The 27,264-nt window shown below is 41.4% G+C and overlaps 3 protein-coding genes and 2 long non-coding RNA genes across 8 annotated transcripts in view; 2 read left to right on the top strand and 3 right to left on the bottom strand.

The window, feature by feature from the left end:
- The window catches only part of hoxa3a (homeobox A3a), a 27,021-nt gene extending 8,182 nt beyond the window's left edge, over positions 1-18,839 (bottom strand). Inside the window, exons 1-2 of one of the 4 annotated variants that reach the window (XM_045693626.2) lie at positions 18,735-18,839; positions 1,343-1,403 (exon numbers count right to left, since the gene is read on the bottom strand). The gene's annotated coding sequence lies outside the window, so the exon portion shown is untranslated. Of the gene's footprint in view, positions 1-1,342; positions 1,404-2,262; positions 2,793-2,815; positions 3,027-7,140; positions 7,331-18,734 lie in introns of those variants that run through there. The other 3 variants (XM_014142925.3, XM_014142924.3, XM_014142923.3) reach the window with 3 other exon arrangements.
- LOC106570520 (uncharacterized) lies at positions 38-5,484 on the top strand. Its single transcript, XR_001320692.3, has 2 exons — positions 38-711; positions 4,745-5,484. It is a non-coding gene; the product is annotated as an uncharacterized LOC106570520 (long non-coding RNA).
- On the bottom strand, positions 10,173-11,616 carry hoxa4a (homeobox A4a). Its single transcript, NM_001139569.1, has 2 exons — positions 11,154-11,616; positions 10,173-10,664 (listed from the first exon to the last, which is right to left on the bottom strand). The coding sequence occupies exons 1-2, from the start codon at positions 11,566-11,568 to the stop codon at positions 10,339-10,341; spliced, it is 741 nt and encodes a 246-aa protein (NP_001133041.1). The 5' UTR covers positions 11,569-11,616; the 3' UTR covers positions 10,173-10,338.
- On the top strand, positions 18,833-27,264 carry LOC123726854 (uncharacterized). The gene is made up of 2 exons (XR_006759003.2): positions 18,833-19,185; positions 26,901-27,264. It is a non-coding gene; the product is annotated as an uncharacterized LOC123726854 (long non-coding RNA).
- Positions 20,154-22,320, bottom strand: hoxa5a (homeobox A5a). Its single transcript, NM_001139568.1, is given in 5 exon segments — positions 20,154-20,529; positions 21,194-21,465; positions 21,468-21,480; positions 21,483-21,524; positions 21,527-22,320. Coding segments are annotated over 5 exon segments (849 nt in total). The 5' UTR covers positions 21,792-22,320; the 3' UTR covers positions 20,154-20,272.

Genomic DNA, 27,264 nt, shown 5'->3' with positions numbered 1-27,264 from the left:
CCTAAAGTGTTTTCTGGCATTTGTTGTTATTTATTCCACACAGAATCGAATAACATAAGTACAGAGATGTACGCAGCACAGCAGATGACAACGGCACATTTCCATTACTATGAGAGGGATAAAAAGCGTCATTAATCATTTACCAACATTGTAGCATTTTATACAGCCTATCAAGCTTTTTGTTTACGAATGGTGCTGGGAGTTTTGGTTATTTTCGTTGCAATATTCCACCAATTTCAAAGTTCCTAGGATGGAATAGGTATGTTTCCTGGAATGATATAAAAATAAATAAACGATGCGTTAATGAACTGGGGACGCCGCAGATCAAAGCCGTGGTTGGGATGAACCAAGGGAAAGACCCCCCATCAGGCTCTTGGTGAGAAAAATGGAAAGAAGTTACACCTCCAAAAGGGAAACAGAGGAGGGAGACGAGAGAAACCCGGGAGAGAGAAACCGGGGGAGAGAAACCGGGGAGAGAGAAACAGGGGGAGAAAGAAACCGAGAGCATGGGGAATCCCTCTGCATGTGAATGGTGACGTTTGCGGCCAAGGCAAAAAATATTTATGTCCTCTTGCATCTCTAGGCAGTAAACACGTCTTGAACACTGCTTCTCTTGTCGTCTGAGGCCGCAGGATGGATGGATGGAAGGAAGGACAGAGTCAGCCACACAGTAAAAAGATATAGAATAGAACATTCGGACGGCGTGGGAGGGTGAGTGGGACAAACATTCACGTGTGAGGATATTTTTTAGCAAACATTGCCTTTCTTTTTCAAAGCAGAATAATGACTTGGTATAATTCTTTTCTCCTTTGTGTTTTGCCGAAATGCTGAGTGGTGATTTCCATTAATGTGGGCCCTAACTACGAGGCTAGATGTCATGGAGATAGTGGGAACAGAAGGCAGATTGATATTAATACAAAACGGACGAATACAACCCATCAAACATTGTTGGGCTTTTTGGCAGTAGCATTTTGCTAAGTTTACAGCAAGTTAAGCGTTCTCTATAGCCTACCCCTAGGCTGATGGTTTTCAGAGATAGGATTTATTTTTAAAGGAGCAAGGCACCGCTCCAAGAGGTGCGATTCCCCCCATCGTTTTTATAGTGACAAATTAGACTCCAAAAGACATGTGGAAGAGAACGAATTATTGCTCTCAGGCGTTTCATATCACCACAACAAGCTGTAGGAAGTATAAGCTACAGGCTATGGATGTGTGTGTATGCTACACGCATGTGTGTGAGGGCGCTGGAAAAGGCGTCTATGTTCTACTTATTACAATTGAATAAGGATATGACAATCAAGCATTTGTAACATAAATCGATAAGGACATAATATGGACTTACCGGTGGCAGGGCAGGATCTCGTGAAGACTGTAGGATGGATGGGATTTATTTAGGCAGAATTCTGAAAGAAAAATGTAAATGAACGTTACTAGAGCCAACCTGTTTTTTCCTTAATAAACCTATAGGTCCAGTATTACACCTAACATTTAAATGCGTATCATTATCAATAAGAACAATATGTATGCTATAGTAGCTTCCTATCATATTTTACAAGATAGTAATTAATTAAATTAAGTAACAATCCATCAATTTATGGATATTTGGACAATGCTAATTAATTTTGAACAATAAATTCCTACAACATTAACCGACAAAATAAGTCACGCAAATTGATCAAATGTAGTAGAATTGTGATATGTCCCGCAAATGTAGCCGCTATATTCAAATCGCCGATATATTGTGTCATATTGTAATCATATTTGTTCGTTTTGCAACAAAGTTAGTTAATGTTCTTTAAATAAGACATATCATCCACATTATCAGAAATAACCAAATTTTGGCTAGTAATAAAAATAACACATCTTAAAACCAACAATCAGATCAACGTTCAAATATATTTTTTACAAATTACAAAACTATCCTGAAAACAATAAAGTAGCTTGCACTATTGTACAGCTTCTCTATTTTGGGGTGTATTTTTCTCCACCATTGGAATTGGATCGAATAGTCATTAGCTCTCGAGCAACGGCTGCCCCATGTCCCCGCGCCCATAAATCACACTCCAGCGCCATGACCTCAGCGCGGCCGCGCGGTCCTGGATGGCACTCCGTCTTCCATTATATCCTCGTTTCCCTGGCGGAGCTGCACAACCGCACAGCTTTTCTTAACTTTTTATGGACCTCAGTTTGATTTATCCTTTCCCGAGAAAACCCATGTATAACACCACAAATGAATGTATTTAATAGGGAAAGGAATTACACCTCCGAGCTGGACGTCATGACTGCTTTCACCTCCTCTGTTTTTTTCTTCTTCTCACCAACAGACGTTCAAATGGCTGGGTTTATTTGAAAAACGGATATGTAGGCCAACTGCTAGCTGATGTATCTGGCTGTGGCTGCATAACCTGCACACGGTTCTCTAGCTGCACAAATAGCGAGTCTCTGTAGCCTAGCAGAGGATTCTTAGGATTCTGATCAAAATGAAACTGGGGAAAAATTGTAATTATATTTCTTTGGGGGGGGGGGGGTAATATTTAAAACACCAGTGTAGTTAGGCTACACCATGGGATGGGGAATTGTTATATGGGCTTGGAAACTAAGCTCAAATGTTCCCACGGTATAGTGAAGGAAATATCAGTGAAGTTATGTTTGATGTAATTCATTTCAGTAGCCAAAAACTTGAATATCGATGCTCTTTAAAGATGTTACAGTCTTAGTTTTCCAGCCAGGCAAAACCATGGAGTCTTTTTTTCTTACTGACCTCTGCTTCTCGCGGCAATAACTCACGACAGTAATGAACAATCGGCGGAAATACCTCAAAATAAAATCCATCCTCCCGAAGCACGAGCTCTGACTCTGTCCGCGAGGAAAAACATATCCGTCCGTGACAGCAGTATAATACCGTCCACAAAAACCAAGAACATCTTTCTCTCCTCTCTCCTTCTTGCTTCCTCTCGTTGGCAAATGTCTAGAAAGCCCCGTCTCCACTCACGGAAAGTGGGGTGACGCGCGCAATCGTTGTATGGCCAGACCGGGGCTCCGGTTTTTTCTTCGTGCCATAACACTGTATTATGCGCCCTGCTCACGTGACACAACGTCAACTTAAATCCCTTTTATTTGAGCCTGTGAATCATTAATGGAGGCAGTCATTGCCCCTGAGGAGAAACGGATCACTTTGGAGGGAGGATAAAGAGGGTGGATGACACTGCAATGTATCTGGCAAAGGGACGTATCTCTCGCAATGCCACTCTACATTCACACAACTCGCCCGATTCCAAAGCGTGTGTGTTCGGTAGGTTTTGGAGGCTTTCGAGTGGCGCAGCGGTCTAAGGCACTGCCACTCAGTTCTAGAAGTTTCACTACAGACCTTGGTTCGATCCCGGGCTGCCTCACAACCGGCCGGGATCGGGAGTCTCAAGGGGCCGCGCACAATTGGCCCAGCGTCGTCCGGGTTAAGGAGGGTTTGGCCGGGATAGGCCATCATTGTAAAATATTAATTTGTTCTTAACTGACTTGCATAGGTAAATGAAGGCTAAATATCTTTAGTGCCCATTTAAGTAAACAGAGAGTGCTCATCCCGATGCAATATACTGTGATCATTGGCCAGCGAGCCTTGAGCCACTGGCAGAGCAAGGGAAGCGTTTGCCCGCTGCGGTGTGACTGCGAGATACAGACAGGTCTTTACGGGTGGCGGATGGATCACTCAACACCTGAGTCACCCCTTACTATTTTCTTGAGAGATAAGGCTGGGGCTATTATGTGCAGAGTGTGCAGAGGCCCTCATCGTCACCCCACATCCCGAGCTATAGTCTACAACCACTCACTCACACATTCAGACAATAGCCTACATGCTGGCGGACCAATGGAAATCAAATGTCTTATAGTTAGTTACCTGTCCGAATGTTGAGTGTGAGCCCCGGTACCCGGGAGGTGTGAGTGCGTGTCAGTCAGTCAGTCAGTCAGTGCTGAGCTGAGAGGGCATAGTGCATGCGGGAGCTCATTGAACTGAATATTTCCCCCCCTGGTCAGTGCAGGGACCCTCCATTCATCCTGCAGCTCTTATGCATTCCCTACGGCCAGTTGAGTAATGCTGGAAATTATAGGTTCGCACAGAGGGCATACTCAATTCCCAGTATGGGGAGGGGCAACTAGCCTACTCTTATGAGATGAGGGCCAACGACAATAGACATCTTTGAAATATATATTCTATTGCAATCCATAATAGGTCCACAACTTAAGTTATGAATGTATTGTGGCCCACTACATGATATCGTTTAGCCTTCCCGGGCATTGCCTAAACCTTGACCGGAAGAGCAGCCCTTCTCTCCGCACCGTTTGGCGCTTGATTTCCGTCAACACTGAGCAGCGGGCGGGGAAATGTTCCTCCACCATAACTATTAATCACGCCAAGCGGACATGGACCGCATCCCACTCCCACATCACAGCACCCTTTGTCTTCTCAAACTACAACTTGAGCCGGTTAAACTTTTAAAACCCGAACAGGAGGGGACAATCTCTTATCAGTTTACATTTCAGACCACTTTATGGATGATTGGGAGTGAGGAGGCTATGAATTTATGATTTATGTTGGATTAGAATTAAGGGTGAATCAGATTTGATTCGCATTAATTCATTTTCTAGTTTTTGTGAAGTCATTTATACTCCTTTTTAGAGTTTGGCCTGTACTTTGGGATACATTTTAGTGATACAGAAATGTGATTCATATCTTTCTCTGTTCTTCTAGTTCGGACAGATTTGCATACCACTCCACCAGCGCCGAGAGCACGTGCATTGCAACACCGGAGAGCGTCTGGGGATGAGCTGACTGTGGACGGAAAACAGACCGTTTCTCCCACGCCACCTTTCGCCACCGCACTGAACTTTTCCCTGACCCAAACCGAGGCCCGGAAAGTCGAGTGTGAAGTTATTTTGCTTCAAAAACAAGGGGAGGATGGAGACTACATAACCAATAAGAGATATACCTTCCTTCAGCTGGGAACGTTTTGGATCCTTGTTTTTAACGGGCTCTTGTTGGTTTCAGCAGTTGATTAGCCTATTTCTTGGTTTGTATGTATACATATATTAAAGTTAGTAACATAAAGCTGGTAACCTAAATCCAACTTCCAACATTTACCGGCCTTGAGCGGTAGACTTGGGCCGTAGACAGTCCTCTCCACACCGCTCCGTCATTGGATGTTCGCCAGACTGCGATGCATCTCTCCACAATGTTGACATTTGAAGCTCTTAACAGCGAGCCTTGGGTTACCGATACACTCTGCAGAAGATAACTCTTTCTCAGAGGTTTACATCGGACAACATCAAGGCTAATGCGAAATTCAACGCCCTAAACTGGTTTGGCGTGCAGCTAAAACAGAGAAGCCTCGGTGGATCTCGCTATACACTCCATAACCGACTGACTTCTGTTGTGGTGGTTTGTTTCAGTATGTGCTGTAGAAATAAAATTGTAGTGGTAATAATGTTGAATTTTGGTTGTCATATTTTTTCATGCATTTCCATTGTAACGTTTGATAGTTTATCGTTATATATATTTAGTGTAGTAAATAACTAATTATATATAGCGAAGAACAAAATACAAAACGTCTTAATTTGACCTCAGAGCAATAATAATACTGGAAAATAATAATAATAATAATAATAATAATACACATTATGTATGGCACATTTCATTGAATTAGTTCTGGGAAGCTTTACCTCAAACTAATACATACCGCTCAAAGCTATTTTCAATGTATTTATATGCCTATCATTCTTAAAACGTATATTGCATGCTACATGAATCTTCCATACCAGCCTATAGCCAGCCAGTCTTTCGTGGAGAGGATGAAGATCTGTTAATGTTTAACTGAGTTCCTGATTGTTCTTTGTGTCTTCTCTGTTTGAGGCGCCCTCTCAGCAATGTGGACAACTCATTCATGCCCAATAGCCTACTGATATTTGCCTTCTAAAATTGTGCATGTGGCTTAGCTACACGACGAGACATAGGTTAAAATGCACATAAATTATTAATTTTAAAAAGTACTTTTTTGTACAAAATATTTAGAAAACAGTCATCTTTACCTAATTAAAACTGAATACAGCTTTTCAAACAACTGTTTTTACCAAAATCTAACAATCCTTGCAATTCAATAAAACGCAGTTTTATTCATACCATTACGAACAAATGCGTTTTTGTATCAAGAAAATACAATTTTAAGTCTATGTGACAGAACATGCTGTGTGTGAATAAACATGGTAACTCTTCCTCGCTCAGGGTCATTGGGTCGCTGTAAGGTAAGGTATATAGTGATCACGTATGTCCACTGCCAATATACACTTGGGTCGAGTTAATTGCATTGTTTCTTTACAATTACCTTATTTATGCTCAATTAGCGAAGTGGCATATCTGTGCTCAACAGCCTTGAATGTAAGCCACAGGTCATGAGCGCACAAGTAGTCACACTGCATCTCTTTGTCAATCTCAGCAGTATTATAACAACGGGGTATCGCTACATCTTTTATCCGTTTATTTTACAGTATTATATGAGTTCTCTCAACGTTTATGCCACGTTGCAATTCCATATCCGCCTCCTCGGTGTTTTTGAGTATTTTTAGGGTACATTTGCGCATAAATACGATTATATGGAAAAGCACAGATGCTATAGAGAAGTTTGTACTTTTCCACATGCTGAAGCGCCTAGTGTATAACCTCTAGTCCAACTCGACCGCCTAGGTGTGCGCCTTAAACACGAGCTGAATGCCCTATTCTACCATAACAACTACCTGTAGTCTATTTCCATTGAACAGCCACATCTTCATATTCAGATTCCAGGTAACCATTTAGAAATTGATAGTTTTAAAGTCAGCCGATGACTACATGGCGGTTACGGTTACGCATTTTGGCCACAAGGAACCAGTCGCCTAGCAGAGGAGTCTAACCCACAGAGCTGCGGGTTAACATGAGGTTGGTGTTGGTATTGGTGAGCAAGAAAGCCTTATAACAAAAGAGCAGCTGAATATACACAATTCTAAATCAATTTCAACCAAATATCAATGACCTGGACAGTTACATTGCTCTAAAACTTGGAAACAGCAATGGAAAGCACAAATTATTCAGGAAAGAAAATGTCAAAGTCTACTCACAATCAGACATGACGGCCTCTATCCAGCAGGGAAAAGGTGGTAAGGAGCGAGAATCTAGCAGAGGGAAATATTTGATTCGTGCTCCGCGGTGGATCACTTCAAATGAGAATTCTGCCGATTTTCATATCTATTTCTGACCCGAGGGCATTCATTATTGAATAAGTCACGTGAGCAAGCATATTAACATTTTAGTACATTGGGAGTGACCTCTATTCGGGGTTTAAATGAGCTCAAATGTCTAATTTAACCATCTCGAAATCGTGAGAGACTGTGTAAAACATGTGCCAATCATCCAAAATGCCAATTTCTCAACTCCACCTCTGCGCCATGTGCTGGCACAGAAGAGGCCTAGACTAAGTTGGCAAGATAATTTTTTGTAATTTAATTTGTTTCCTTAATACATTAAATGTAATTGCACTTGTATCCACTTAAAGCTCAGAGGGAGATGTAGATGTACGAAGATGTAGCCCTATCATGTATTCCTTTCCGGCTGTGCCCAATGCCATTTGATAAGAAAACACTCATTCTACATGCTATAACATTCCACTCAAGCCTACATTATATAATGCCACATAGTCATGGCTTCTGTGTATCAAGGATGGACCATGGATGCTTGTAAAGTCGAATCCCTAGATTAAACGTACTTCTGATGGAAAACAATATTACGGCCTTGAATAACTGGTTATTAATTTCGTTCACATATCCCACTCGCAAATCACTGTTAGAGGTCCCATAATTATAACAGACTACCTTTAATTTACTAGAATAATGTAGATCATTTGGAAGGGTAAACTAGGTCATTGATATTATGGCTACAATAAATGCAATATGTTGCTTTCTCTAATAGGTCTAAGCGTGGTCTATCTCAATCCTTCCTTTTGCACACACGATCTGACAGACGTGTTTGTGTGACGAATAGCAGCTTAGACGACTTTGAGTAAATTAGCAGCACGGTTGCACACCTACACGTAATTTTGTTTCTGCAAAACAAAAGAAAAAGCCACGGAGGTCTGGACATTGTGTGTGTCGTAAGGTCAGGGGTCACGCGGAGTGCTCCGAGTCGATGATTGGCCAGAGACGGCCGTGTCCTCTAGATAAACCCTCCAATTGTTTGAGTGTAGCAGGTAGTGACCAACACTCACACGCTGATACACTAAGGTTTGAGGGGAAGATGCACTTTATCCTTATCATTACAAATGAAAACAGTAGCAGCCAGATACGTGGGTGGACAAATACTTTGATAGAACAGGCCTCTATGGGGCTACATAATACATTGGGGGAAAATGTATTACTATGGTAGTATCCTATTCGCAACACTCTCATACTGTTGTAAGGCTGTCATATACTGCTAATTTACAGATTATCAACAAATATGCACACAGTTTTCCGTTTATTAAGTGTTAACTGGGGGAGGCAGGTAGCCTAGTGGTTAGAGCGTTGGACCAGTAACAGAAAAGTTGCTGCATCGAATCCCCGAGCTGTCAAGGTAAAAATCTGTCGTTCTGCCCCTGAACAAGGGAGTTAACCCACTGTTCCCCGTTAGCCTGTCATTGTTAATAACAATGTGTTCTTAGCTGACTTGCCTAGTTAAATAAAACATTTTAAAACTGTGTATGTAATAATGTAACAGACATACATGGCTCGTAAATTAAACTACTTAGCCTTAGTTTAATAGCACATTTATTGCACTCTGGAAAGTCCACTGAGAAAGATGTATCTGGGTGACCACAACAATGTTTCTGGATGATTTTGCGTCTTTGGCTGCGAACCTGAATACCTTGGGGCTGTATGAATGCACCTAGTGGCCTTTTGTATGTATTTACAGACGTTTTGGGAGTTGCATATAACAATATCACTTGTTTGAGTTGTTTGGTCCAGAAAAAAAATTGAAAGTGGACAAACAAAGCAACATTCAACGCCCAGCTCTCTGTCCAGTTGCTTTATGGACCAAGCCTGATAACAACATACCGAACGAGTTGAAAGTTATTCTGCCAAAATAAGGTAAGAAACTAACTTTTTAAGATAATATTTTTGAATGTATAAAGATCATTTTTCTTCGTGCATAGATATCGATAATTAAGTTCGAAGCACTGGATAGCTAATTCAAAGGTTTACTCCCTGTTTGGGAATAGTGTTATGTCATTAAAGACATAATGGAAAGTATTGTTATGTCATACATTTTAGAAAAACAAGCATGATGCGCATTGGGTTTGCAAGCCTTGTTAAATCATATATCCATGCCCTTTGATCCGCCTCTGACATATAGGCTATTGTTACCATGGCATTTATTCATTTCATCTATTTCAATGCATATTACTCAGAAATATCCTACAATATCATATCCAAACCAGCCATATCATTTAAGTACATATTTATTTCACGGGAACAGTTTCTTGTACGGGCCTAAATTACAACACATTATTACACCGTCCATTAATCAAACAACATATACAAATCTTCACAGTTCAGATCACACCACAAAATACGGACAAACTAGTCTACACTGCTACACGAACAAACAAACAAACGAGGTTGCCTTTTTTTAGCCTACAAAATGGATTCAGTATTGTGCCTTTGCTATGATTTGTCTATACTCATTAGGGGTGAAAGTCACCTGGACATTACACGACTTAATAATACATTCAACAGTAAACCAACTCACTCACACATCACGAGCTAAACCCTAACTCTGACCCTGTCTCATTCTAAACCTGCTGAGAGGTCTCAGACGGGCACCCCGAGCTTTCCTAAAACATCGTCTTCCTTTCAAGTATATAGTTCCATGAGAATAAACTAAATTATTGCATAGAACAAAAATAAAAATGAGGCCTCACTTATCTCTCGTCTCATTCTCTTTTATTTTCATTCTATGCAATGATACAAATAATCCAAAGTCCTGTGATACATTCGAGTGTGAGTTATCCTTCTGTCTTAATAAACAAATACATTTCAGTTGCCATCTTGGGCAGCAAGTGACGGATTTCGAGCAAAAAAATTAGGAGAGAACGAAAAAACGGAGAGAGGAGGTTGAGGTTGAGAGGGGAACGGGGAAATGGTATTGAAATGAGGTGACAGGCCCAAAAGCCAAGGAAGGGGGTAATACCATGGGGGACATACTCGAGAATCGGTCCACAAAATTCCGTTTCTGTGTTCTGTTTGCCATTCTCAGTCTGTTGGTTTGGCGCGAGGGTTCCATCACTATAGGGTCGCGGCGCAAGGCGTGGGAACGAGCTGCTGGTGCGTGCCAGTTTTGATTTGCTGCTGCTGCTGGGCTCCCGAGGATGAGCTCGCAGAGCGGATCTTGGTGTTCGGCAGCTTATGATCTTTCTTCCACTTCATCCTTCTGTTCTGGAACCAGATCTTCACCTGACGTTCGGAAAGGCACATAGTGTGCGCGATCTCCACGCGCCTGCGCCGGGTCAGGTAGCGGTTGAAGTGGAATTCTTTCTCCAGCTCGAGAGCCTGCTGGCGGGTGTAGGCAGTGCGGGACCTCTTGGGCACTCCTCCACTGTAACTAGCATTGACTGGAGAAAGCAAGCACACACACATACAATCAAGCAGGTGTTATCTCCACTAGGCACATTACAAATGTTATTCTCCATAAAGGTTTGTTGGTAGTCTAATGGGGGAATAAAGCCTACGATGTTTTGTGGGGGTTTCCCCTCGATTTCTGTTGCGTAGAAGTACCTTAATTTGGAGACGCCATGTGTACAAGCGCTCGCATCCAGGGACAAATCAAGCCTTAGAAAATGATTAACAAAATCAGCGGGGCTGGATATTACATTTTGGCTGGGGTCCAGCCATGGAGGTAGTTTGGTTTAAAAAGCAACAAAGACCTCATGGCCCCGGCAGGCAATAAAATTTACGAGGGGTTCTTAATTACCGACCCCGCTGCTCGATGGTCGTAAATTGCCATTGTAAGGGGTGCTACTAGTGCTGCCTGAATGGGCGTGCATACGTTCCAGTGGTGGCTTGCTCAGTGGTTCCGGTATTTAAACGTGGCGATAACTCACCAACATGGACCTTCTTCATCCAGGGGTAGACCACCGGCGGCTCCTTGCCCTTCTGTGCACCGGGATAAGACTCAGTAGCGAGGCTGCAGGCTTTGCTGACGTCCTCCACCACACCGCTGTCTGGGACTGGGTTGAGGCGAGGGCCATGGTTCTGGGCAATGGGCTGAGGTTGTGCCTGATGCCTGTCGGTAAAATCGTCGAGTCCATTACTGGGGACATTACCGTAGTCGTAGCTCGGTTCTGTGTAGTTTGACCTCGGATACGACGCCTCGTCATGATGGGGAAAGCCCGAATCTTTTGGCCGTTCGTAGTACTCAGTAGGGGCGGGGATGTATCCGTTCTGTTGATATTCGTCGCATGGAGGAAAGGAAGGTTCGATATAGTTCGAGTTTATCAAATACGAACTCATGATCATTAATTTGTGAAGTGCAACAATACTAATTTTTATCGTGCTGTCGTTTTTCTGATCTCCACCAAACCCTCCTACTCTCTGTCAAATGTACAAAGTTGTCTGGTCACGTGTAAACCGCCACCAATCACCACGTCTCCTGTGGGCATCATGTAAACAGGAACCAATGGAAAGCCTGGCATTGGCACAACGAAAATTGCTCCGACTAGCCTACGTTGTGTTTTCCTTATTAAATCGAAATAGATAAAGAAAAAAAACTATCAAGACACTTGTTTATCACATAGCCTAAACTAAACTAGAATAAATAAAGCCTTTATTTAGCAGTAAACCACATTAAACCATGGCCTTGAGGAGATGATGATGGTGATGTTGGGTATCTCTTACTGTTGCACAGGAAAAGGATGGGCTCTTTGGAAATAAGCAAACTGTAACTGCTCTCTTTTCTATCAAATATGACATTGGAGCTCACTTCCAGTCCATTCCTGTCCAAAATGCTTTCCTTTCTAGTCAATTCTGAGTTGGTAATTCCGTGAATAAAATGTAAATCTGTAAATCTGTATCTCACTTAATTTGAACGACAATATAACAAAGCAAGGTATAAAACATTGCATGTGCGCCGTTACGCACCTCTGATGTTCATATTCAGTCATTTAAACCAATGAAAACTCAGCATTTTAATTTAAGAAATGTTTGAGAAGGATAGCATCAAATAGTTTACATTTGGCTTCTCATATGATGATACAAGATGGCAACTGAATAGCAGGCCCAAATAAGATAAATGATGTTGACATGGCCAAAGGTTCTCATTTTAATTTCATTTCATTTGAGTAATTTAGAAGATGCTCTTATCTAGAGTAACTTAATCTATACATGAGTACTGTTAGTTGATGAGAAATGAACATTTGTGTTGAAATTTGTAGCAACTCAAAAGAAGAGTTCAACATGCAAATCTACAGACTCATATTCTACTACAAAAGTTTGAGTAACCACGCAGATAGGCTTAATACGAGTCATGTTGTGAAGCAAATGACTGTGATTGACTGTAACTAACCTGTGGTATGATATAGTACCTTTACTACACATACATTACGCTGTTCACTTTCCTCCAACATCCAACATAAAACACCCATCATTTGTGCAGCGTTTTAAACTATTGAGTTGGACACCAGATAATGATTACAACAGCAACAAAACTAAGGGCATAATAATAATAACAATAATAACAATAATAATAATAATACATTTAGTGTATGCCTACTAATAATACGTTAAACCACTACAACAACTGAAGAAAAAAACCAACTACAACTAAAATAACTATATTTAAGATATCACCTGAAAATATCATGACCATGTAGGCTAAAATTAACCAAACACACTTCTCCATTCATTTCACTATGACAAAAGTGCAATTATATACAGTTTATAATAAAGCATCCCTGACCGTATCTCTTCAGTATCTCGTCAACTGCCATCTCCACGACCTGTTCGCCCTCTAGCTCACTAAAACAAATCAGAGGTGAAAACCTTGAGGAGCTCAACCGCACGAGCAACACTACGGAAGGTGTCTGCGACCGTCTATGTGAAGAAGGCCCGGTGTGCGGTGGCAAGGGGATACAAAAATTCGGAAATATTGAAGGCTTTATTTTTATTTTTTTCTCTCCCCCTTTCTGTTCGCCCCCTAAACAACGATAACTTCTCTCTGACCCCAAAGTGACACCGTTTCTATGTTGTTTCTGATTAATCTTGCCCATTGACAGTCTTTGTTAAACAACAAGGCGTGCCCTTCCCCAACGAGGCGGCATTTTCATATTTGTTAGACGCAGTGACCTGAAGCTCACCCCGGACTTGGACTTCGGTTGTCCAGGGTCTACTCGACTCTGGGTAGATTACGGAGCACTTAGCACCGGTCAGCACCTAAAACAGCGCCCCAAAAATACAAAATAAAAAAAAACAGTACAAACCCACGATAAAACGTAGGTCCATCTGAAAAAGCCTTGCGCCGACTGTGCCACTCCTGTAGGTAATGTTAGCCAACTAAACTGAAGTTTCGGTGTCTCCTGGTCAAGGTTTTCTTTAGAATAGTATAAACATGTATATGTGTTGAATTTGTTTCATACTGTTAGGCTTCTGTTAATGTTTCTCACCTAGGCTCATGTTTTTCCTGTTCAAACAAGGTCCTCCTCGGAGCTTTGTATGTGTAAGCCATCGCTATGGGATTTTCATTTTAGTCAGATATTGGCCTATATGGCCTTTTACGCATCTAAATAGCCAAAGTTGTTAGGTGTTATATTACAATTGAGTGTATTTTACACCTGTAACTCATCGTGAATGACAAGGGGAATCTTTTTTGTTGTTGAGGATCTGGCCTCCAGAACGCATGTAGCCAAGACCACCTGAGGGTCTATCTGTCAGCATAATGTCCACGGTAAGAATACTTGACTTGATATCTAAATGTACACTCTAGTGTGTTATATAAGTGTTATATAAATATGGGCAGGATTGGCTATTATCCACTCGCTAGCCATAGTACCCTTGAATGAGCGACAGTTTAAAGAGTCCGTAATGCTTTACAGCCATTTACAATTTACTTGTTGCTATAGTACAGCTTGTGTGTGTGTGTGTGTGTATGTGTGTGTGTGTGGTGTGTGTGTGTGTGTGTGTGTGTGTGTGTTATACACAGTTTTGGAAACGTTCAATTTGGAATGCGTTATAAACAAGTCTTTTTGCATGAGAAAACTCATGAACTGTAAAAATCCTGATTTATGATGTTAAATTCCCTTCATTCCCTTCAGTTGAGAAAATAGTTATTTCGAGATGCTGTTTTATTTTAGAGTTTTGAAACAGGCGAAATATAAACACGACTGTGTGTGAGTGGCAAACGTTATGATCTGATAAACAATTGAAACGACTGAAATATGCTGTTCAAACAACCACATTCGGTGTTTTACCTTTTAGGGTGGAAATACTGACGTTCACGAATGGATGTTTACGATTAAAAAAAAATAGAAGCGAATAAGAAATGTGGGCCTGCGTGGTATCAACGTGATTTTGGCTATTGCAATGTTTCTGTAACAATTATTCCAAATCAAAATCCTCCAAGACATCCATGTTAATTAGCAAAAGAGCAAAAAAGTCTAGTTGTGAATAAGAAATAATTAGGCCTACTATTTATTGATTTAGAAAGGTACTGTGAGTGAAAGAAGTAGATTACCACTCTTTCGGTCCTTCCCATATATAACGAACATATATCATACTGACACTGTACTGTAAATTGAGATAATAAGAAAAGTGCTCTGACGATAGTGACTGATCACACATGGTTGCTAGATCCCTTGTTTGTTAGGAGGACCAGGCTGCAGAGGAAAATGTTCCCTCAGTATTCCCTCGGTGGTAAAGGTAAGGGTAAGGATTTTGATAACAACATATTGAAATAAAGAATATATTGGGAGTGGTGTGTAGGAAGGAAGCTATAGATGTATATTTGGGCCTAAACATGAATGCCACCCACAGAGGTCCTCGCACATTTAACACGCGTTTAGAGGAAGATGGCTGGGTGAAATAGTATGATTACATTAAACATTTTGTTAAAGTTGTCTTGTTAATAATGGGACAAAAATCAAAGCAAATGTAACTGCATCAAGTGAGTGTTTTATGTAGATACACACAAGTGTTGAACAACATGGCCTTAATAGGTCTGTGTTATCATAGCGTACTATTTTGCCCAACCCGTTTCTTCTAAACTTATATGACACGACATATACTATATCTTCTTCCATAAACAGATGTTAGAACGGTGCCATAACCCAATGCGTTATCTCCAATAACATAAAGATCACTTGTGGGAGCCACAAACATTGAGTGGCTAATGGCTATTTCTTTATTTCTTTATGATAAAGACACCTCCAATTATCATATTAGTCCTTTGGCTCTTGACTCTTTTGCAATAAACGAAGACACTGAATTACCAATAGTTAGGCTATTGTATAATATGCCACTTGTTTGTTTATCAAAACGAAATATGAATGACAAGTTCGAGAATACATTATTGCTAACACGGCTAAGGTGCACCGTTTTTATGTGAGGTTTTAAGCGAGAAGGCCTGTGTTACATTTAGCAGTGTGTTTAAACCAAATTGTATCTATTACAATAGAGGTGGATATATTTTTTAAATGATCTCCATGAAACATGTTGGGTTACACACTTTAATAAGATAAGGGTTGATCTCACATTTTCACAACTTTACGGGAAAGGATAACGCCTATTCGATCCTGTTATGCAGATCCATCCGCCATTGGAGGCTATATAGCTTATATACTAATGCGTTTTCAAAACCCAATTAAGTTCGAATGATATTTTGTTCTTAATAATAACAATTGACTGTTTTCATTATAAAATAAACATATTCCTTCTTTGTAACCAAAATCCCCTTCTGGATCATTTTTTGTAAGGCTAAAAACAGGACTTTCTCCTCAGCAGGAGAGAAAGACTACATGTTTTAAAGGGGTCCGGGGGATCCATTTGGGGGGCTGTGGGCATAGCCTACCCATCACCCTGTGACCGGGGTAAGAGTATCAATCCTCAAAATGCTAATGTTTCCCTCATATCCAAAGCAATTTATTCAAAGGAAATTCACCAATCAACCGCCCTAATAAAATGCCGCCACTCAATCTTGGGTCTGGGGACGGGCGGGGGTCCACTCCCCTCGGTCCCTAACTCGGGGTCGCCCTGCTTTCAGGGTTCACCTGGAGTGCACCGTCAAACATATGTAATTCAAAGCTATTCTATCTTTTGTGTGGAGAGTCAAGATCGCTATTATAACGCTGGCATCAGGCCCCTGCTGAACAGATGACGGGAGACTTGTTCAGCGGGTAAACTTTTGACCCCAAATGTTCCTCCTCTTCCCCCGCTATATCGAGATCATCAGTCCCAACCCTGTGAGGCTGTGCTGCCCAGGCGTGGTGTCTGGCTGCTTGGGAAGAAACCTTGATTTGCAATATATCCATTTCTGTTATCATTACTGTAATTATTCTAACGACAATCATAATTAGTGATCTAACAGGCAGGCCTATAATATAATAACTGTAGTTGTATCTCTGTATTGCCTCACTGTGGGTGTTGGTTACAATACACCGCTCTCTGTACAACATCACTAATACAAGCAAACCGCTCAGGGACGAATGTCCTTCATACTTCTGTGTGAGTCTCTTCCTCTCCTTGCCTCACATAGGCCTAGTGTTTTTGCTAAAATTCCCCAAAGGCTCTCCAAATAAACTAATGCAATATGCAAATGATATTACTTCACTGCAATGTGTAATAAGGCAAGCAACCCGGTCAAATATTGTGTGAGTCCCATCATACTATTGTATTTGTGTGTGTTTCCCCTCCTCTCAGGAGCTGGCTGCAGGTGACACTGAACTTGGCCTAAAGCGAGCTCTGCTGGTGGCTGGTGGCGGGAGGATGCAGATTTATCTTGCTGCTATGGCTGACCTCGCGGTGAACCGCGCACGGGGGACGGTTCGTTTTTTTCTGCCTGGCATTGTCTGCCTAGGACCCCGATTTTGATTTTTGTATTGTGTAACAACGGTATAATTTTCGCCCCAGACGTCAGAATGATATTGGCATAGAAAAACGGTTTCTTTTTCATTTTCTACACCATATAACTGTAATGGAAATGAAGTCAAATGTCATTGCATTGGCTATTTGTTTACACGATGGAGTCTTCTATGTCGACTGTTAGGGGAAGGGGGAGCGGGGATCAACCCACCTCAACTCATCAGATGATTTAGATTTTCAATTCCATCTATGTACTGACATATTATACTTTGAGGGTTTAGTTTCTATATAAACCCTTTTCATTTCAATTCGTTTTCTGATGTGAAATAGATTCAAATTGAATTCACACCACTGACGGGGAAAGTTATGAGGTGCCTGTAAGCACCAGTTTCAGTCTAATTGGGCGTAATTGCAATCTGTGTACATACATAAGAGCAACACACAACAATGGAAATTGAGTCAGAAATCCAGAATTTCGAACACACCAAAGCCCTGTTATACACAACAAATAGACCACGCCCATACTAGCCACTAATCAGCACACACCTTATCGCAAAGTAAAATACAACCAAGACTCGCCACAAGTAGGCCTAAACAAAATCTACAGTATATCAAAATGAAAAGGTAATTAGGCTATAACCTACGTAATAAGAAATGATGATGCAGAGACATTTTTCTAGAAAACGAAAAGATACCCAATCTAAAGGAAACTATTGTGATTGGGCAAATACGTCACAAAGTCAGACCAACGCGTGTGACGCATTTTTACATACAAGTCAAAGCTTTGTTGGAGATACTGGTATCTGAGTGTTCATGTCGGCCCGGACGCACGCGCCCAAGCTGGGCCATGAGGTCACCATGAAGCAAGAGTGACACTGTCCAACTGAACTTTACAACCCAAAGACACACATGGCTGACGCAAAACGGAATTCCTTTCCAAGTGTGGCCCTGCTGTGTTTTGTCCTCTATTGTGTTTACTCTACAGTGTGTTTGGCTGTCTTAAACCATTTGAACAAGTTTTGAACACATGAGGAAACCTGACCAAAGACACAGAGCTTCAAACAAAGTGTACAAGTTGTGCCTAACTTAACAATTACACCCATTGAAAAGCTAAATTTACTCCAAAAGTGGTTGTATGATAGTTGAGTACTGTACACAAACATATTCCAGTTTAGCAATGACATTGGAAACACCATAAAACAGCTCAAATAGCCTATTGGCTTGTCCAGCACATTAATGGCTATGAAGAGTCCAAAGAAGCCCCGTGTGTAATACGGGAAGTGAAAAACCACGAATTAAAAAGGAAAGGAATGGACAGAAGCATAATTATCCCACATGCAAAAATGTATTATGAGTTACACCACAGATGGAGGGAAACTAGTTACACTAGGAAGGAAGCAATTAAATATCCATGAGCCTGAACCAACCCTGGACAACATCTGCCGAGCGATACCAGGATTCAGCTCAGCACCACTGACAAATTAGCCTAATGGGCTAATATGGACAGATAGCGCGTCCGAATACAATCATAATTCTGTTTCAAACAGGGTGGCTGTTCAGAGCCAAGGGAACGGAAGGCTACAGGCTACTCAAGGGCAATAGAGGCAGAAACTTACTTCGAGACCGGAGCTGTCTTCTCGTGTGTGTCCGGCGTGCAGGGTCCATCGCGAGGTGTTCTGGTGAGCAAGGAGTGGGTGTAACGGTCAAGGAACACTTACAGCCTGCAAGGAGAGAGTCAGACGAAGCCTCGCGTCAGTGCGATTATATGTTATGTGCAATATACTGTCAACTCCCCAAAACCATAAAACTTACTTTAATGGCCACCACGTGACCGTTTATGGCCAGTGAGCCTATCTGGCCGCGCTCCGGATGATTTTTACGATCTAATTCATAGACAAAACCCCCATTCATTTGGCACCCAAATGTCAGGGAGCCGGAACCGGCTTAATAAAGTTTACGTTTCGAAAAGTGAACTGATTCTCTGATAGCAGTAAGCTCGAGCACATGGGACGCAGAGCCCCTCGAGCCGGTCACTGGCAAGGACCCGCTTTATTACTACGCACAAAGGTGAGTAAAGTGTGCAGATATAGATTTTGCTACCTGTTGATTTTCTCGACCTTGAAACTAGCTAGAAAATATGAACTTTTAAAGTTTTAATTGCAATCAATGGAGTGAAAGGCCTATAGTCTTGACCTAGAAAAAAACGAGTTACAGCAGGCCTAAAAACTTTACATTCAACAACAAAAACCTTACAAAAACATACCCACTTTCGTTTTACCGTGAGGCACACGAATAAGTAATATAAAGATTCGAAATAACAAATAATTAACAGTCTCTGTCGTTCCAGTAGAAAGTTTATTATAATCATCATCATCACTATAATATTATTTTCCATTTCCAGTCATTCTTTAAAAACATTTACAAAAAGCGTATAGCACGATGAAGCTATACACTTAGGCAATGGGATCCACTATGGAACCCTTCACATCCAAAATAGAGGGGAACGTACAAGACAGAAACACACATTCTAAGAAGCTGCGCCAGGTGAACAGATGTACAGTAGCTCGTGTAAAAGAAGGATTCAAAGCACAGCTACACGCAATGGGTCAGGACTGCGGTCCCGTTACGTGTTCACAAAGCACAACAACCGCGTAAGGGTTATAAGTCTGTCTACAATAAGAACAAGTTATCTAAGTTTGGTACAATACATTGAACAAATAAATACATACTTACATATAAAACAAAGGCTATACACAAAAGCAACACCATTTTTTATCAACTCATTAATTATTGGAGTTTCTATATTGTTTTACAAGTGCAATAGGCTACACAACTTTTATTGGATAGTTAATGGACTTTTTTTGCGGTAACTTCGAGTTTATTCTATTTTGAACAAGAAATAAGATAACAAACATGTATTTCCCATTGGTTTGTCCTCTAAGACAAACAATGTACAGAATGTTTATTTTTTTTCTCACACAAGCATTATCACGGTCAAAATAAATATAACTATAGAGGAAAGTATTTTTGAAAAGGCCGGAGTATGGACAACTGCATGTTCACTGTCCCAAAACAGTCTTTCGCAATGTAAAAATGAATGGAAGTTCTCCCAAGCTTTGTATTATTTTATTAGAGCTCATCGGGGAACCAAATATCAGGGACGGTGGTACCCTACACCCCCTGCCGCTGCCATGCTCATGCTTTTCAGTTTGTTGTCCTTTTTCCACTTCATCCTTCTGTTCTGGAACCAGATTTTGATCTGGCGTTCTGATAGGCAGAGCGCGTGCGCTATCTCGATCCTCCGTCTGCGGGTCAGATACCGGTTGAAATGGAACTCTTTCTCGAGCTCCAGGGTCTGGTAGCGCGTGTATGCTGTCCTCGCCCTCTTCCCCTCTGGTCCAGTGAGACTGTCTGGTGGTAACACACAGGACGCAACAATGAGCCCATAATCAAAATAGCAACCTCCACAAGAATGTTTACTAAGGCTTTATGCAGGTTTACCTGGCAACAATGCAAGGACATTTATTTTTTTCTTGATCAATAATGTTTACTAACGTTTTATGCAATGATTATTATATGCTAGAAAATGTACTTTATTCTTACACTTCGATGCAGCTCAGTCAACACAGACACACTATTCACCTTTCCCACACCATAAAATGTAGCGGAAGTGCCTTTTAATTCCCAAAAGTTTGTCTTATAAAAAGACCATAAACATTTAGAATAATACAAAATTATGGCAAAAGAAAATCCTATATTTAGACAAAATGTTCACCTCCTGCATTTTGGTAACATGAAAATGTTCTGTTTTCATGCCACGTTGAATTATTTTCCCAACGCTTTGGGTACAAATATGCAGGTGAACAGGTGGCGTAAATCTCGCCGTTACACCACTTACCCATTACTACTATCAAATACAGATTATTTCTCTCTTATAGAATGATTCGGTGAAATACTTTTTACCTTCGAAAATGGCAACAAGCACAGCTTAAAAGGGCTATAGGACGTCATCTCCACGTCAAGTACAAAACATAAACATAAACGTCTACCTAATCAACATATAAAGCTATTTTACCATGACTTATGTGCAGTTTCCTCATCCAGGGGTAGATCTGAGGCTGGGCACCGTCGGTGAAATGTTGGGAAGTTGTCTGCTCTCTTCCAGCGGGCTTCTCTTCCTCGAGGAGGGGGGAGGCTTTGGACACACACTCCTGGTTCAACAGCGTGCCTCCGTTCGAACTCGAGCTCGGGCTCGCGCAGGGGATAGTTATGGAGTTCTTTATGGCTCGGTGTTGAGGTTGAGACTCGCTGACCGGAGACGAGCTTGTGACAGAGGAGGAGCACGGGAGCGGGTCAGGTGCAGGCGAGAGGGGCGCCGTCCCAGTGGCGCTCGCGGACTGGGTGTACCTGGATGGCTCGACAGAAGACGTTGTTGCCGCCGCCGACTGGTTCGGGGAGTAGCCCTGTGCCCGCTCGTTGGCCACAAAGTGCCCGTTACCGCGACCGACAGTGAGGTCCATCCCGTTGTAGCCATAACCGTGCCTGCTGGAATGCATGGTCGTTGAGTCCCTGTATTGGTCGTTTGCTGAGCTGTGATCTCCATAATTATGTAACTGGAAGTCGGCGCCATTGGGATAGCGACCGCAGAATGAGTTTACAAAATAGGAGCTCATTGATTGACTATTCAAATACTGTTGTTTAGCAGGTATTTGTTGTTTTTATTTTTGGATAAAATAGTAACGTGTGTGCTTGATTTGTGGCTCTTGATGCTTTTGCTTCTTCTATAGCACCCTTGCACAATTTATGATGAATTAGGGAAATGAGTAGAACGTGTACTTGATTCTCTCTTACGTAGGCACCCAAATATGGGTTACGGCTGAGAATCACGTGCTTTTGTTGACCAGTCGTAAATCCTGCTTGATGACCTCCAGAGGTAAACTCGTGCACAAGTAGGAAATCTGGGTGGGATTTTAGTGGCGCGCGCCTGAGAGTGCGCCTGGGCAGGGCGCTCGCGGGGCCCGGGTTGCGTCTCTTGGATTGTCCTTGCGCGCCATCCTCCGGACACAATCTGGCACTGCCTGCGACGGGCTTTGAGGCGTGGCCTCTGAACAGGGTCGTTCAGAGGTTAACGACCGTTGCGGCAAACGCATCGCTTTCCCAAACAATACAACAAGAAACGCACTGAATAGTGAATATGCAACCTCTCCACTGACACAGAGTACAGAAAGAAATTCAACATTAAACATTATTCTTATAGTTGGGAATAAAACACGTACAATAGGCCTACAAAACAACACAACTAGCCAAAAATATCACAAACAATTGTCTAGCACCTTACATTTAGTTGAATATTTCGTTAAACCATGTTACAAAGCTTTGAATTTTAGTAATCAACCCTTGAAAAATCAATATTTGCATTACTATCCTCCTTAGTTCAGGCTACTGGTGTGAACAGCGTGACCAACCTGCAGATCAACCGTTATTCCTAAAATTGTTAGATGCTCTGAAAAATGAGGCACTTCAAATTAATTACTGTCTCGTTTTTTTAATATGACAGAAAGTAAGCTACCGTACAATAGTATTATTAGACAATTATTTACCCCTCAATTGAAATTCCGTAAATACTTAACGTGAATAAAGCACGTTTTGATCAACAAATAATGCCTGAATTAAGTAAATGTGATGTTTAAATTGGTTCAATGTACGTGCGCAACATTTTGCTGTGGTTCCAAATGAATAGCCTAAGCTCTAGCAGACATTACAGCGAAACAATAATATCAATTTTATTGTCATGATATTTTTTTGGGCCAATATGGATAACTTAAGTCAATTTAAGAACAGGAAAACGAGGAGCAGAATATCGTTCGAAAGGAATCTAAACACACGAAGTTTCTCGCATTCGATGAAGAAAGAATGAAATAAAATCAAAGTAAGAGAAGAAGGGAATTTAGAATATATATATATATCTTTAAATAATGTCTGACAATAGGGGGAATAAACAGGATTTCTTGGTTTAGGAATTGTAGTGTATTTTACATGGACATATGCATGCCTAGGTGAAATGAAATGATTTCCCTTGGCCTCTCTCGGGATCTTCCCCACACCCATACGTAATGTCCTCGGAGTGAGGACGCCAATGTACTGGGCTATAGGACTCTATTTCAACTCAGATAAGTCTTGTCAAGTTTTCAAAATAGAAAGATAAGGCACCGCATAATGACAATCTAAAATGAGGTTCGAAATATGATACGAAGAAATCATTATAACAGCAGAAGTAATAAAACTGTAGGCTCAAAACGAGCAATGGCAATAACAAACATATGACTACATTATTTTAATTTGGTTTTAAATCATGTTAATCGGTGTTGATTTGCTGATTAGTTGTATAACTTAGAGGTGACCTGTACCTAAAATAGAAGCAGCGATGACTATAATACTAGCCTATTTCAACCGGACAAAAACGGTGTTTCCTTCCCAAAAAGCAATGTGTTAACGTTGAATCAACGTGCAAAAAGTCATCAACATCAGGGCATTTCCTATTTTTTTCCACCCACCTTCTAACTTAAATCCAATGACGTGGTGAAACGTTATGTTGATTTCATGTTGAATTCACGTTATTTAACAACTCAACCACATGTAAATCAAAAGTAGACATTGAGCTGAAGTCTGTGACCAGTGGGTTGTTATGACATTAATGTGACTGCTATAGCTGGTGCAGGCAGAGCAACAGCGTTTTAAAAACATTTAGCCTTACAAAAGATACTGTTCATTCCGTCTACTTAGCAGAAAATAGTGCACTCCATATGGATTACTGGACACTCAGGCACGCTCGCGACGGCCAGTTGCAACCAGTTTTATAGGAGTAGGCTCTGTTTATCCATAGTCCAGTGGACCTCTTGGTCCTATAGTCCCCAAAAGACGATAGCTCATATTTAGGCTACACAACGCCCCACGCTGGCACTAACAGCGTGATGGGTACGTCTGCGTGTCTGTCCGAAGGATGCAGACTCACAGAGGTAATATGGCCCCTTCAGGCACCGCAGGAGCCGAGGAACAATCTGCACTCAGGACCAGATGTGTAAAGCGGTGTATGAAGGAGCCCTCTATCCGAGCCCGGGTCTTGACTTTCAGCGATAGTTTGAGAGAGCGCGTTCAAACACGCTCCGGATGTCGGAAGGAGCGAGGATCGGTTCTGTGCTTTATAAAGGCCAGGAGGGTTTGTGATTGAGGTTTTAAAGAGGTTGTTAGCGAGAGAGAGTCTAAGAGCTAACATCTGATTTATCAATGGCCAATAGAAACAAAGTTCACAAGAAATTATCCCACCCAGGGGACAAGGGGCAAACCAGGAAGTGAGGGAAAAAGTAAAAGTCTAGAAAAAACGACAAGACTAATGTCCGCATCTGGTAGAAGCGTCAGGATTCGGCAATCTGTGTGCGTGCCAGTGGCGCACATAAGCGAGGGGAGCGCATGCTTCCCAGACCGTAAAAGGCCAACTATTTGAAATTCAGATCCGAACCTTGATCGATGAGTGATTAAAATTTCACGACGCTTCAGTTTTATTTGCTCATAAATGTAATTAGCTACGTAGGCTGTATTACACGCGCAATAGCCTAAACTGTTCAATCTGCATGCATTTCAGATACCCTAGATGTTGTATAGTGTAGGGTAGCCGCAGCAAGGCCATTTTCTAATGTCCACTCGACTGGTTACATTACCACTGAAAATATCGACGAGGGTATTCAATTGGAGACGCTAAGGTTAAATGGAACACTAAAAACACACATTCAACGGGTAGGTGAACCGTAACGGATTCGCTTGTAATCGACGCAAACTCATGGAAGGAAAGTAAGCAAACTGACACGGACACAGCAACCACACTCCCATTATTGTTTCTTGGTATACTCATTTGTCATCAAGCCTTGGTGTTTTATCATTCTTTGGGCCATATTTGTAGACTACACCTTCATTTCATTTTTCATTTCATTTTAGTCATTTAGCAGACGCTCTTATCCAGAGCGACTTACAGTAGTGAATGCATACATTTCATACATTTTTTTTCTGTGCTGGCCCCCCGTGGGAATCGAACCCACAACCCTGGTGTTGCAAACACCATGCTCTACCAACTGAGCTACAGGGAAGGCTATATAAAATGTTATATTCTATTCTGTATAATTTTTTTAGCCGGGCAAAATAGGAAGGATTAACTTAAATTTCGTAAACGTCCAATACAAAAATGTCAAGCATATACAGTAATTCACAACAAACAATTCCAGCCATCAGGCCCTACATGACAGTGCCGATGCCATTCCTGAACAGCAAAATATCACATCACTCTTATTTGTGTTGCTATAAAGTGTATCATTATTATAGGTATGCACAATATCACATCACTCTTATTTGTATTGCTATAAAGTTTATCATTATTATAGGTATGCACAATATCGAGATGAAGGGGTCATTGATGAGGCTATTCTTTCTGTGATGTGGTGCGGATGTTACCTTATTGGGATAGCAAACAGATGTGGGTAGCAAACAGGAGAGGAAGACAAGAACACTCGAGATTAAGCTAATATAAGATAGTATACATTATAAACGTTTTGGTCATTTAGCAGACACTCTTACCCAGAGCGAATTAGAGTAGTGAGTGCACACATTTTCGTACTTTTTCCTCCTGGACTAAGAAGTGAACGTAACACCGTAAACAAAAATCCGGGACACTCAAATTCGTATGATATGTTACATTTTGTATGGTATGTATTAATTAGTCATCCATTTCGTATGATATGTTACAAATTCAAATTCGTATGATATTTTACAAATATGATTTGTTATGGCTAACTTTAGCTAGGGGGCTATCACTAAAGTTAACTAGGTGGCTAACATTAGCTAGGCTAGGTTAACTAACATGTTAAGTATTTGCAACGTAGTAAGTAGTTGCATAGTTGTCTGTGATGAGATTCGAACACGCAACCTTCGGGTTGCTAGACATTTGCCTTATACCCCACCTACCCACCCTCCTTTCATTTCTTGCTTCAACTAACCTTCTGTGTTATGTAACCATACCAAACGAAACGAGGCTGACATTTTCGTACTGGTCCCCTGTGGGAATCGAACCCACAACCCTGGCATTGCACGCGGTCCTATACAGCATACAGTATATAGATTAACACAACTGCAACACGAGATACACGTTGATTGTGATTCGTGCAAGACAACGCAATGTACACCACTGTGTTGTGGCTGAACTGTACTGGCACAACCATGTAGACTGAAAATGGCTACATGGGAACAAAGTCATGACCAAAAGAAGACCACACTTCTCCCACAAGAGGGCGACAGAGAATAGCCTACTGGCCCAGCTGCCGACAGACCACCCAATTTAAATTGCAACAAATAAAGAAAACACAAATAGCGTACATGCATGCTAATAAGTTTTTGAAATTCTCATAATGAAAATGCATAGGTCAACACAAATATTCAATGACATAATTAGATAGATCAAGCCCAGAGACCACAATCAACTACCATAACAATGATCATAAATAATCATGCAAATTCTGATCCTATCATTATTATCAAATCAAGTTATCGGAGAAAACCCATTTTAAAGAAGCCTAGAACACTCCAACCAATCTTCTGAAAGTCAAAACTTAAAACTATACAAGCATAGCAAGCAAAATTATGGTATTTGTTTTTACTTTAATGCTCACTCTATTTAATGAATGTTTCCCAAATCATATAAAATCATAATCATGATAAGCAAGTATTCTTACCGTGTTCAGGTCTCATGGTGCGTGGGGATGTTACGAGAAGAGGACGGACAGGTGCAGTTGGTCGAAGGTAGACCGGGAAAGATCCCTTGTTGTGCCAGTTGTGTCCCTGGACGAATCCACGAGCTCCCGGGGTCAGGCGACGACGCGCTCCCACTCAATCCGTCCATTGAGCCAAACCGTCACAAGAACGACGGTAATGAATCCAAACCGTCAGGTTCCAAGAAAGGGCCACTGCTCCTTGCCACTGCATAATACAAAACTCAACTCAAAGCGAAACAGCATTACCCATGACGAAAATACATCAACAATGACATTGAGGAGCAAAAGCTTTTACAGTACAGAAACGGTTGTGTGGCAGACACAGGCTGTTAAA

The sequence above is a fragment of the Salmo salar genome, chromosome 14 (genome assembly GCF_965601325.2).
Source record: "Salmo salar chromosome 14, fSalSal1, whole genome shotgun sequence".
Classification (NCBI taxonomy): Eukaryota; Metazoa; Chordata; class Actinopteri; order Salmoniformes; family Salmonidae; genus Salmo; species Salmo salar.
Note: the sequence above shows the minus strand (reverse complement) of the source record. Positions and strands in the feature narration are given on the sequence as shown.

Bases quoted from the DNA above. Each gene is read 5' to 3' on its own strand.
- hoxa4a (NM_001139569.1), bottom strand. From the start codon at position 11,568: ATGATCATGAGTTCGTATTTGATAAACTCGAACTATATCGAACCTTCC. The intron at 10,665-11,153 runs GTGAGTTATCGC...TGCTTTCTCCAG, and splicing joins GATGAAGAAGGTCCATGTTG to TCAATGCTAGTTACAGTGGA.